This window comes from Oryzias melastigma, linkage group LG14 (assembly GCF_002922805.2).
Source record: "Oryzias melastigma strain HK-1 linkage group LG14, ASM292280v2, whole genome shotgun sequence".
In the NCBI taxonomy this organism is placed as follows: domain Eukaryota; kingdom Metazoa; phylum Chordata; class Actinopteri; order Beloniformes; family Adrianichthyidae; genus Oryzias; species Oryzias melastigma.
In genome coordinates, this window is record NC_050525.1 from 28,609,955 (window position 1) to 28,621,695 (window position 11,741).

At 40.7% G+C, this 11,741-nt stretch overlaps 1 protein-coding gene across 3 annotated transcripts; it reads right to left on the reverse strand.

Annotated features, from left to right (window-relative positions):
• On the reverse strand, window positions 1-11,541 carry rbm41 (RNA binding motif protein 41). 3 transcript variants are annotated; one of them, XM_024263620.2, is made up of 8 exons: window positions 11,130-11,541; window positions 10,511-10,654; window positions 7,813-8,005; window positions 7,540-7,744; window positions 6,108-6,559; window positions 3,884-4,031; window positions 754-831; window positions 1-220 (listed from the first exon to the last, which is right to left on the reverse strand). In XM_024263620.2, the coding sequence occupies exons 1-8, from the start codon at window positions 11,135-11,137 to the stop codon at window positions 96-98; spliced, it is 1,353 nt and encodes a 450-aa protein (XP_024119388.1). In that variant the 5' UTR covers window positions 11,138-11,541; the 3' UTR covers window positions 1-95. The 3 variants fall into 3 exon arrangements, with proteins under 3 accessions (XP_024119388.1, XP_024119393.1, XP_024119401.1); XM_024263625.2 differs by having other exon boundaries at window positions 10,511-10,627; window positions 11,130-11,539; XM_024263633.2 differs by lacking the exon at window positions 754-831 and having other exon boundaries at window positions 11,130-11,152.
• Between the last annotated feature and the right edge of the window lie 200 nt (window positions 11,542-11,741).

Here is an 11,741-nt window from a genome sequence, read left to right on the forward strand (position 1 = left end):
CGTTTATTTCAGTCATGATGGGATCATGGATGCGGCAGAAAAAAAAACAGTAGAAATGTTTAAATATTTACAACATTTCTGCAGCGTTTTTGTTTTTATCGATTCTCTTCTTCCTGTTTCTTCTCTTCCTGTCGTTCGTGGCCGAACTCCAGCACCAAAGGTTTCCCTAGCAACCGGTATCCATGGACCAAGTGCAATGCATGCTGGGCCGTCTCAGTGTCTGCCAGAGGAAAACAAACAAAAACGTTCACTCACATAGAGAAAGTTCTGCTCGGTTCTGGTCACTGGGACGGACTTCAGCTTCCCGGTCCAGCCGAGTTGAATATTTTCTGTTTTGATGGTTTGAAGGTTCAGAGATGTTTATGTCGATGATTTTATCTCCATGTTTGGAAATCTTCACCAGAATTCACTTGTTCCTCTGGTTCTGATGTTCGCTCAGACTGTACAAACACTGAAGCTAACTGAAGTCTGAACAGGTGAGGAACATTTCTGTCACCTCACCTCTGACCTGGAGGTCAAAGGTCGGGAGAATACTCTGAAATTATGCCAAATGTTCTGCAAGTCTTTAATTTCTCATTAAAAAGTTAATTAGTGTTTGTTATAGGAGGTTTTTAGAGATAAAAAAACTACTAAACATGTGAGAAAATAATCCTGATTGAGCAAAGAATCATAAAAATATCTAAAAATCCACAAAATTCTAATGTTTTCTTTTCTGGTGTCTCTTCATAGACGCTGCACGACAAATAAACCGACCTTTGTCTGAGTGCAGGAAGCTGCTCTGCAGTCGTAATTTCTCTAAGTTTGTGTTTTTTTCTTGAAAGACATCAAGATCTGTGCAAATGAGAACAAAAACCAAATAAAAACTTCAAAATGTTCTAGTTTAAAATACATTTATTTTAAATCAAGATGAAAGCTGGTTTTCGTCCACATTCCATATTATTTCTGTCTCTTAAGCGGGGGAATTACTAAAACTTGGCACGGATTTACTCCCGGTCCGGCCCGTCTGTCACTTTTTAGAACCCTTTGTGGCCCAAGAGTCATAACGTTTGCCCACCGCTGATCTAAGATCTAAATCTAAATAATCAGGAGGCGTCACTCCTCTATGAAACAGATTAAAGTTAAAGATAATAAAGATCTCTGGACGTCTGCTTTAAGCTTCGGCTTCTTTGGTTTTTTAGCTTCAAACCTTAAATTTCTACTTTAATCTGTTCATCGGCTTTCTCCACGCGTGAAAGTGAACCGACGTTGTTGTCACAGCGACAGCATGAAGGAACAAAGAGGATTCAACAGCTTCCATGGAACTGAATCGGTTTTTATTTTCAAGCTGGGATTTTGGCCGACGCCCCTCAGCTCCAACCGTACAGGAAGTGGACGAGGCGGTTGGAGGAACACGCCTGGTAACGCCGTTCTAGACAGAAGGATTCTTCTGAACGTCACGCCTCAATCTGAGACGAACAGAAATCCACACTTTAAAATGAAAACTGGTTCCTGGAGTTCCCCTAAGAGGATTTTCATCTCATCCAGAGGCGAGGAACGTTTCTGAGTCAGGCTGGAGATAAGTTTATTTTTGTTGTAAAGTTCAATCATTTAAGCCACTGAAGACTCTAATAGGCCCCCTAGTGCAGGTTTCTTCAACCTTCAACACTTAAAGAGGTCTTTGGGTCAATTTCTCACTGACCACGATCCAGTAGGAGCCACTTCAGAAAAATAAGATGCAACTTTACTTTGTATTTATGTTATTGTTATTTTTATGATCAATACATGCGCTTTTTTGGCATAAACAAAAAAAAAACTTTAAGAGAAAATATATTTTTATCCAAATACGAAACAGTTTATAACTTTTAACAGAGGTTCACGTGACTTCCTTTCAAAATAAAAGACTTCCTGTGTCACATAGAATCATGTCAATGGAGCAAATCTAGAGATCGGGAGTGTAATATAAGCAGTAAAAAGAAAAATATTGTATTTTTAAACTTTTGTGGTGCTTCTTAGTCAGAATTTCACAAATCTAGGTAACTAAAATTAAAACAGAGCTGATTAACTGTATTTTGGAACCATGAGGCAAACTTAAAACACTAGAATTTGTCTAAATGTTTGGTTCTCGATGATTAAACCTCTATATCTACTGTCGTTTGGAGGCTCAGTCATTTTACTTTTTATTTTACTTTACAGATACTTTCTAAAGCTAAAAGCTTTGTATTGTTCTTTAACCGGAGAGCCACAGTGGAGCCGCTGGTTCCAGACCGCACCACTAGTGGCTCCTGGGTGAACTAGTTGAACTAGAACTAGTTTGGTTTTCAAATCTGCTTCAAACAGGAAGTCAGACTGATTTTAAATCTAACTTCCCATTAGCTGGAAGAGAGTTTCATCCAACAAAACGAGCTTCAATGCAGCTGTCTGTAGATTCAGAAGAGTCCTAACGCAGCCACAAGGGGGCAGAATCCGGCCCTTCCATGTCCTGGAGAACACCGGCTCCACGTCCAGGTAAAGGCAGAGAAATGATGTAAAACCAGAGCAGACATGGAGGAGACGAGGGAGTGATGGAGACGGTGATGGACTCTCCTGACAGAATGGAAATATGGAGGAAGGAGACCACACAAGAGGATCTGATGGAGTGAACGAGATCAGAGAGTCTAAAGTGGAGGTTTACTGTGGGAAGAAGAGGAATGAAGGTCTGAATGAACTCCAGAGGAACTCCAGAGGAACTTCAGAGGAACTCCAGAGGAACTCCAAAGGAACTCCAGAGGGACTCTAGAAGAACTCCGGAGGAACTCCAGAGGAACTCTAGAGGAACTCTAGAAGAACTCTAGAAGAACTCTAGAAGAACTCCGGAGGAACTCCAGAGGAACTTCAGAGGAACTCCAGAGGAACTCCAAAGGAACTCCAGAGGGACTCTAGAAGAACTCCGGAGGAACTCCAGAGGAACTCTAGAGGAACTCTAGAAGAACTCTAGAAGAACTCCAGAGGAACTCTAGAGGAACTCTAGAAGAACTCCGGAGGAACTCTAGTGGAACTCTAGAAGAACTCTAGAGCAGTGTTTCCCAACCCTGGTCCTCGAGGCACACTGTCCTGCATGTTTTCCATGTTATCCTGCTTAGGCACACCTGATTCAGCTCATCATCAGGCTCAGCGGAAGCCTGACAATGATGGTCATCAAAGGCAGGTGTGTTTGAGCAGGGTTGGATCAAAAAAAGGCTGGACAGTGTGCCTTGAGGACCAGGGTTGGGAAACACTGCTCTAGAGGAACTCTAGAGGAACTCTAGAAGAACTCCGGAGGAACTCTAGAGGAACTCCAGAGGAACTCTAGAGGAACTCTAGAGGAACTCTAGAGGAACTCCAGAGGAACGAGGAGGAGAGATGAAGAGGCTGAGATTCTCTTTGGGAGTGATCAGAATGGATCAGGAATGAATCCATCAGAGGATCAGATCAACGCCGATGCTTGTTATTGTGGAAAATTCATGTCGGTCTCCATCCCAAAATAAAATAATAGTCGGTTTCCTCTTTCTAATATCAGACAGCTCTGTTAGGCTCCGCCCCCATAGCATGTGCGCTGCTACTGCTGCATTACTGTTTCTCTGCCTTATTTATTAAAATAAAAGATTGCTTTTGTCCAAAAACTACAACTAAATGCCAAATTATCTCTTTAATTTAATAAACTTAATCACAGAATGTAAAAAAAGTTTCGGTTTATTTTAGTTTTATTCCCTGATCTCACAGCTGCACAGCAGGACGCCTGAGGGCGTTAACACATGTTAACAGATTAATTCTGTTTTATTAATCATCAACATTTACAGCATCAACATTTACAGCTCTTATTTTAATATAATATTATAAGAATCATTTTAAATAGAAAACTTCATCTGCTCGCTCCTCAGATTCTCACCTGCCAGAGTGACGAAAGCTTGACCTTTCAGTCGTCCCGTCAGCAGGCGGTAAAGGATCGGCGCTGCGTCTTTCTTCTCGAACCTGGAGAACAGCGCCACCAGCTGGGCCACGGAGGCTTGTGTGCTGACGTTTTTCACGCACAGAACCTGCGACAGAAGTGGAGCTCTGAACCGGCAGGAACCGTTTTTTACTGCATCGCTTCTAAAATGTAAAGATCTCACATTTAAAAGGAGTTGATGAAATCCACCGAGTCAGACTTCACAAACTCAGAGCTTCTGAGGTCTTTTTGAAGAAGCGTTTCTAGAAGTTTAGGGTCATTAAAGAACGAACCAATCCTCGTGTCTCTCAACAGAACATTTGTTTGGTGGATCTATGCTCTTGTTTCACTCCAGACATGTTTCTTCCCTGGATCCTGACCTCTGACCTGAACCGAGTCCGGTGAGATCTGCAGGTCTTTCCATCTGGTTCTACTTCTTTCTGGATGAGTCCTGCTTCTGTTCTTAGACTCTCTCTGCAGGTTTATTCATGATGGATCTCACTGCGGTTCTTTGGAGTCCCAAAGCTGCAGGAACATTTCAGACTCAAACAGACTTTGGGACGCTCTCCCAGCTCTGTTCGCTGCTTCATTTTACTCTGGATTATAGGAAGAAGAAACAAACTCAGCTTTTAGATTCATCTGAAATGTAGGATGAACGAAACCCTCTGAGAAAGTTAGCATCCTTGCTGACTCCTGTCTGTGTTACAAACATTCAGAACTTACTGGAACTCCATTCTAAATGAAAGGAGGTTTCTACGAGGAGAACGTTCAGTTTCCTCCAGCAGCTTCACGGTGACTCTCGTGTTCATGAACTTCTCTTTTGTGAAAGACTCTTTTCACGGTGACGTCAGACAAAATGGTGACAGTGTCGAAAATGTGAATAGATACATCAAATCTGACGGCTGAACGCTGTTGGACACAATTTAACATAAATAATAAAAGGTAATTTCACCAATTTCAACAGAAAAATGTACAATAATTACTTTATAAATGTCCTGCTGAACTGTATTTTCATTTCCTGTCTTAGATCGTTCACAAATCTAAATACAAATTTGAATAATCCTTCAATATTTGAGGTTTTATTGAAAATATTGACCTTTCATTTGAGCGGATATTATTCTAACGGGTTTTATTTAGCCTGATGTTATTTGAACGTATTCTAAGTGCGATCAGCACCAAAGCTGATAGAAATTAATGTAATACAAAGAGACAACAAAGACGTCGCTGCATGTCCGTACACATTTTAATTCTTCCCAGGATAAATGTAAGTGTTGTTCTACGGGATATTTTAGGGATAAATCTAAAAACAGGAATGGTTTGGTTCAGTGAAAATGTTCAGAGCAGCTATGGAGCCACGTAGTTTAAGCTTTCAAAATAAGAGCGGCCAAGTAAAAAAAAAATCTCTGGGTGAACGTATTTTATAATATTACACGAAAATAATCACTTTCATATTTTTGCAACAGTTTTAAATTCATTTGTTCATTCTTTTTTAACCTTAATTTTCCCAAAGATCAGACACAGTTATGATCAAAATCAAAGAGGAGTGATGTTGGAACCACGGCTGAGCTAACAGCAGCTCACTGACCGCAGTAGAAACAGGAATAAGTTTGACTTTAATGTCAGACACGCTGGAATCATCTGACTTTTACTCTGTTTACAGGATTATGTGAGAACGGAAATTTAGGAAACTTTAAACTGGTGAGAAAAGATCTTCTGCAGCTCCATGTCTCATAGCCAAAGCTAATGCTAGTGTTAGCACAGAGTAAAAGAATAAAATCATAATTACCCTCATAATCAAACCAGCAGCATTCAGTGAAGTTCTTGTAACCTTCGTCTAACTTGAACCGGGTTGTCAGAGAGAAATAATCCACGTCTTGTTTATAATCATCCAGAGGATTTTTGGGGAAGCAGCTGCAGCAGCTGCTGCTTTACTGATATTTGTACTTCGATTTGTGAACAATCTAAGAGAGAAAACGAATACAACCAGGTAGAACATTTATCAAATAAATATTGTACAAATTTCGGTTACAATTGGTTAGGTTACCTTTTATTATTTAGGTTCAGCTTGGCCGTTCTAAATCATATAAATCGGGAGTCTCTGCACGACCGGATGTGTGACGTCACGTGAAAAGGGTCTATCAATGGGATTTCTGAGTGTGTTTGTGGTGATACTGTATCCTGATACCTTTGAGGGTTTTCCCGGTTGATAGTTTCGGAACCTTGGGATGCTCCGGATCATCTCCTCACACTCGCGGTTCTCCAGGATTTCTTCGTCCGTGATGATCTCCAGCTGCCCGCGGACGGTCAGCGGTCCTCCTGAAGCCGCCGTGTCCGCGGATCCACGTAGACTACCGATCCGCTGGTTGATCTCTATCTGGACCGGAGCAGCAGGATCCGGTCGGTCCTCGGATGTGGGCTCGGATTGGACTGATGGACCGACGTTCTCCTCCTGCTGCTGCTCAGAACCAAGTTGTTCTGGCGGGTCTGTGGAGTTTGGCTGCTGGGGTTCAGTTCTGTGTGGGGACAGGTATCGGTCCGGAGGCGGATTTGCTTCAGAGCTGCAGAGAACGTCCTTGTACAGAGAGTCCATCGGGTCAGAGGACGACGCCCCCTGCTGGCCTTTCAGGGAACTTTCATCTACGATGGAAATGACAAAAACAGTTTTGATCATGTTTTGTTTTAGTGGATCCAACATGGTGGATTCGGTTTCTTCTTCACCTGAATCTAAATTTTTTAATTAAATAAAAGCTAATATGAACTAGAAAAGTACCTGCGATAATGCTAGTGTGAATGCTTTTTGCTGAAAGTAGTCTGAAATTGCTGAAGATTTTTGCTGAAAATAGTGACACAATTGACTTTAATTGCTGAAGAGATTTACTGAAAATGCAAAAGATATTTACAAAATGTTAAATTTGTTAAAAAACTGGAAATTTCATTAAAGAACTCTGAACAAGTGCTGAAGGTGACCTAAATTTCTGAATAATTTGCAGTAAAATTGTTTAAAAATCCCTAATACATGCCAATTCTGCAAAAAAAATTAGCTTGTTGCTTAAATACTAGCTAAACTCCAAATTGTAAACATAAGAGTAAATTCAAAAAAAAAAACTACAAATTTGCCTAAAATTCCTCAGTAAACTAAATTAGCCAAAAACGTTAGTCTGTTGCTAAAATAGAAGCTAAACTTTAAATTAGCCTAAAAAAAAAACTAAGTAGAAAACAAATTAGCCAAAAATCTTAGCATGTTGCTAAAATATTAGCTAAACTCCATTTTTTAAATTACTATAAAAGATGACAACATAACTCATGAATAAATTCAACCAAGATTACTGAAATCACTGAAAGTGTGATTGAGTTTTTACGCGCTGAAAAACGTACATAAAGGAGCAGGAGAATCACTATAGTGTGAATGATTACTAAACATTCACACTATGAAAAGTTTTCCCTCATGAGCTCAGTACACAAAAAAACTACAATATTTGGCTTCTGAAGAGTCATACCAGCTGTAGTTTAGGGTTTGTAATCTGAGATTATTCCCTTTTTTCAAAATGTTTTATATAAACCTGAGAGTTTCTGATTCTCCTTCAGAATAAGAGCGCTTCTGCTCAGAGCTCCTGTACCTCTGTGGTAGAGCGCGGTCAGGAAACCTGGACGCTCGTTTCCCTGAAACAGCGCCTGTTCGATCTCCATTTCCCGGCGTGACAGCGGGCGGCTGGTGGCGAATCTCTGCGGGCGGGACAGCAGCTCCGCCCTGGCTTCAATCTTCTCCCTGATCGTCTGCAGTCGCTGCTGCTTTGCGTCCGGGGCCGCCCCCACGCCGTGGGACTGTGAGGGGGTAATCTGAGTTCAGGGAGGGTGTACTCTGAAATGTGAAAGCTTCAGCTGAAGTCCACCTTCTCTGCAGCATCTCTGCTCTGCCACAGCCGGATCTCGGCATCGCTGAGGCCCAGCTCCCGCAGGCTGGCCAGCTCCTGCTCCTCCTCCTGCAGGACCTGGAACTGGGAGAGGCTCCTCACGCCCGCCGCCTGCTCTCCGAACGGCCGGTAGAGCGCCGCCGGGGCGAAGCACTGCTTCTTGGCCACACATCTGCAAGGAAAAAATCCATGAAGTCAAACATCTCCTCAAAAATGGAAAACCATTCAGAACTAGAATCACATGACTGACGATGTCCTAGATAGAAGAAAAATCCCAGCTGTCAATGAAGTGACTAAAATAGAATAAATAAATAAATAAAAAGTTCCCATCAATGAGAATCTGACAATATTTTAAACAGTTGTTTAACAGAATTATTTTTAAGAGTCTTTCATATTTTCTTATTATAGTCTGATATTTTGCAGCAGCTGCCCCTCAGATAACAAACTTTTGATGCTACACTCATATTTTAGTTACACAGAATATCTTTTTAATCTTATATTTTGTTCTTTATCATTTATGTCCTGATTTTTTTTAATCACTTTTCATGTTTTTCCCCTTTCTGTGATAAAGACCCCCTCTGATGAAATCATGTCTTTAATATATTCTTCTGGCATTTTTCTGAAGATGAAAGACATTTATTGCAAACTTTTTGATCTCTGCAAAGATTTAAAATGTTGTTTTTTGGCATTAAAGACCAGGTTGCCATACTTTTTAAAGCTTTTTTTTTTAAATCAGCACAATGAAGATTTTGTTGTCTCATTAAAAGCTAGGATCTAGAATGAATTATTAAAATAAGTAAAAAGAAACAGTCAAATTTCTTTTGCGCAACACTGTTTTTTGGACTCAAAGAATCTGAAATTGCGTTGTCATTTTGGTCCAATTTTAATTAAGTTATTTTAAAGTTGAGACTGGCATTTATCATCATCATTTTAGAAGAAAAAAATAGATTTATGTAAGGATAATTGCTAGTTTTAGCGTTCTGAGGATTTATTAAGACAGACAAATTAATCAAATTTTCTCCTAAAATGAGTTATTTCCACTGATTACACTGTTTTTTGAACTGTCTTCAAAATTCAGTTCCTAAACACTCAAAATACTATTTTCTCAGAACTATAGCAGAAAAAAATGTAAAACATTCCATTTGAATTCTAACAGTAAGCTTTAATTTTATTTTTCCCTTTTTGAATGCTTGTGTGGAACTCATTGTTTCTAGATTTTCATTTTTTGTAAGATTTCTTGTTCATTACAAAAAAATTTTCTCAATGAACAGAATATTTTACTATTTTCTAGAGATTTTCATAAAAAGATTTGAGTTTTTTTCCTAATTTTAGGCTACCTAAAACCCATTCAGATCATCTTCTGATCTATTTTCAAAGTTGTATTTTAATTATGATTATGGTAAAAAAAAGAAAGAAAAACTGTCGTTTTCTAGGACGTAGTTTCTGCAGAGTAACAGGAGTTCATTAGAAGTTCTCCTCTGAGTTGTGGGTGGAACTGTTGTCGTGTCCCGTCCTCATTGCTGAGAGCTCTCTGTTTACATGCTCTCTTTCTAGCTTACACTTCCAACCAAAGCTTACCTTTGCAACAAAAATTATGATCAATATCAGAGCGATCCAGTCATACGGTTCTGATCCAGATTCCAGCTCAGACGAGGAAAGCAAAGACGTTCATGGATCTACTTGTCTGTAGGTGGATGAATCAGAATGGGGCGCAACAGGGAGCTTTTATTTATGTATTTAATACAATACAAATAAACTATATTTAAAATATATATATTTATACCATCTGCTCCTGATTCAAAGTGATTTAAAATATATTCAAAAATACAATTTGAAAATTAATTTTCTTTAAGTATGTTATAAATATGCTAAATGCACCAAAAACGTTCTTTTTGTCAAAGTGGGACTTTAATAAATTAAGCTAAAAATTCCATTTTGAGTACTTCTTTATTTACATTTTTAATCAGGGGGAGATGAAGAAAATCCCTTTGAGGAGCTTATTTGTGACGTAGAAGATACAGGGCGGGGCACGAGCGCCCCGCTCCGCTCCACCCCTCCTCCCGGTCCTCGCGCTGAGGAGAGATGATGATGGAGAATCAACAGCATCTCTGTGCTGTAGAGGGCTGCAAATCCAAGAAGAGATACATGGACGTGAGCTTCCACCGGCTGCCCAGAAACGCGGCCGCGAGGGACAAATGGATCGAGATTCTCGGCCTCCGCAACATTAAGAAGCACACATGGGTCTGCAGCCAGCACTTCACAGAGGACTGTTTCGCCAACTGGAATGAGAAAAACATGGGCTTCGCCAGCAAATTACTGCTGAAGCCGTACGCGATCCCGTCCTATAGGACGCCGTCCAGCGCGCCGCCGGGATCTGCGCCGGTAAGTTCGTTCGGTCGCTGAAACAGCCGTCCTGGCTGCGCGGATCTGATCCTGCTCGCCATTTTTGTTCTGCCGGTATTGTTCGGTTGAGAGGGGCTGAGAGCTAACGGGGGAGCTCCAAAAAAAGAGACAGGGGCGGGATTTACACAAACAGCCCCGCCCACATCTCAGAGGAGAATTTCTAATGAGCTTCTTTTGATCTGCAGAAAACTCCACATAAATTAATAAGAGCCTTCTTGAATATCCAGACTCAAAACAAATCCAGACATGTTCCACATTAAAAGCAGATTCTGACCGATCAATGTCCACGTCCGTGTGGAGCTGCTGCAGCAGGAGGCCGTGCAGCCGCCGCTCGCCCTCCGTCTCCTGCTCCTCCAGCAGCGGACCTTCCTCGCAGGCTCTCCGGCTCACTCTGACGGATCGAACAGAGACAAATGACCTTCCCGGAGCGCGATTAAAACATGATGTAAAAGCAAAAATAAAGAAAGCTTGTAACAATACATAGCTAAACTTATCAAACTATTCCCACGGCTCTTATTCGGTTAGCTTGCTAGCGTCTCTCCCCCCCAAAAAATAAATAAAAAATAACATATATAAAAAAAACCCAGAACATAAATAGAGAGTAAAAATGTTACTATACATAGTCACGTAATGGAACTAAAGCATCTCAATTTGTTAAACAGCACGTATTTCTTCTGCTAGCAGCTAGCATACTAGCATAAATAATGCTAACACCGGTTAGCTATCTCCATGACAACCACTTTCGAGAGGCACGAATATATTTCTGTATTTAAAAAAATATCATGTTCTTTTTTACACTCGGATAGTTTTACATTTAAAATATGTTTTAAATAAACTAAAGTACAGTTAAAGAGTTTCTTAAAATGAATGTGTCAAAGATGGGTTTTGTTTACCTTTTCATGCTTCCCGTATTAACTTCCGGTTCCGGTGGGGGGAATTATGGGAATTGTAGTGAGGGTATAAGAAATGAGCTAAAACGGTGTTAAATGTTAGAAAATTGTATTATTATGATTATTATTATGATTATTAATATTATTACTATTATATGAAATAAATATAACAACATGTTTTCATTATCATTTTTCTATTACTAGAATAACTAGTAATACAGTACATGCGTGCTTAATAACCTCATTATTTATCAGTCATTTCTTGTTTTTGTTCGCTTCTGTGGAAACATTGCATAATCCGCCACACCCAGCTTTATTACCGTGGGTGTGGTTATAAATGTCTCTGATTGGAGCTGACCCTCCCTCCTCTGCGTGAGCAGCATTATGGTTATAATGCCGTAAAGCCTTTCCCGCCCCTCCCCGCCAACTGACATCAGTAAGGTGACCCGGGCGGTTCTCCTCATCTTCATCACCTTCATGCAACAAAGCGTCTCTGCAGCTGCAGCATTAGAGAAGTCAGCAGGAGTGTGACCCCCCCACCCTGCCCCAGATCCTCCTGCAGAGCCGGCCCGCCTGCCGCGCGCGCGGCGCGCAGCGGCTCCGCGGCTGCACGGC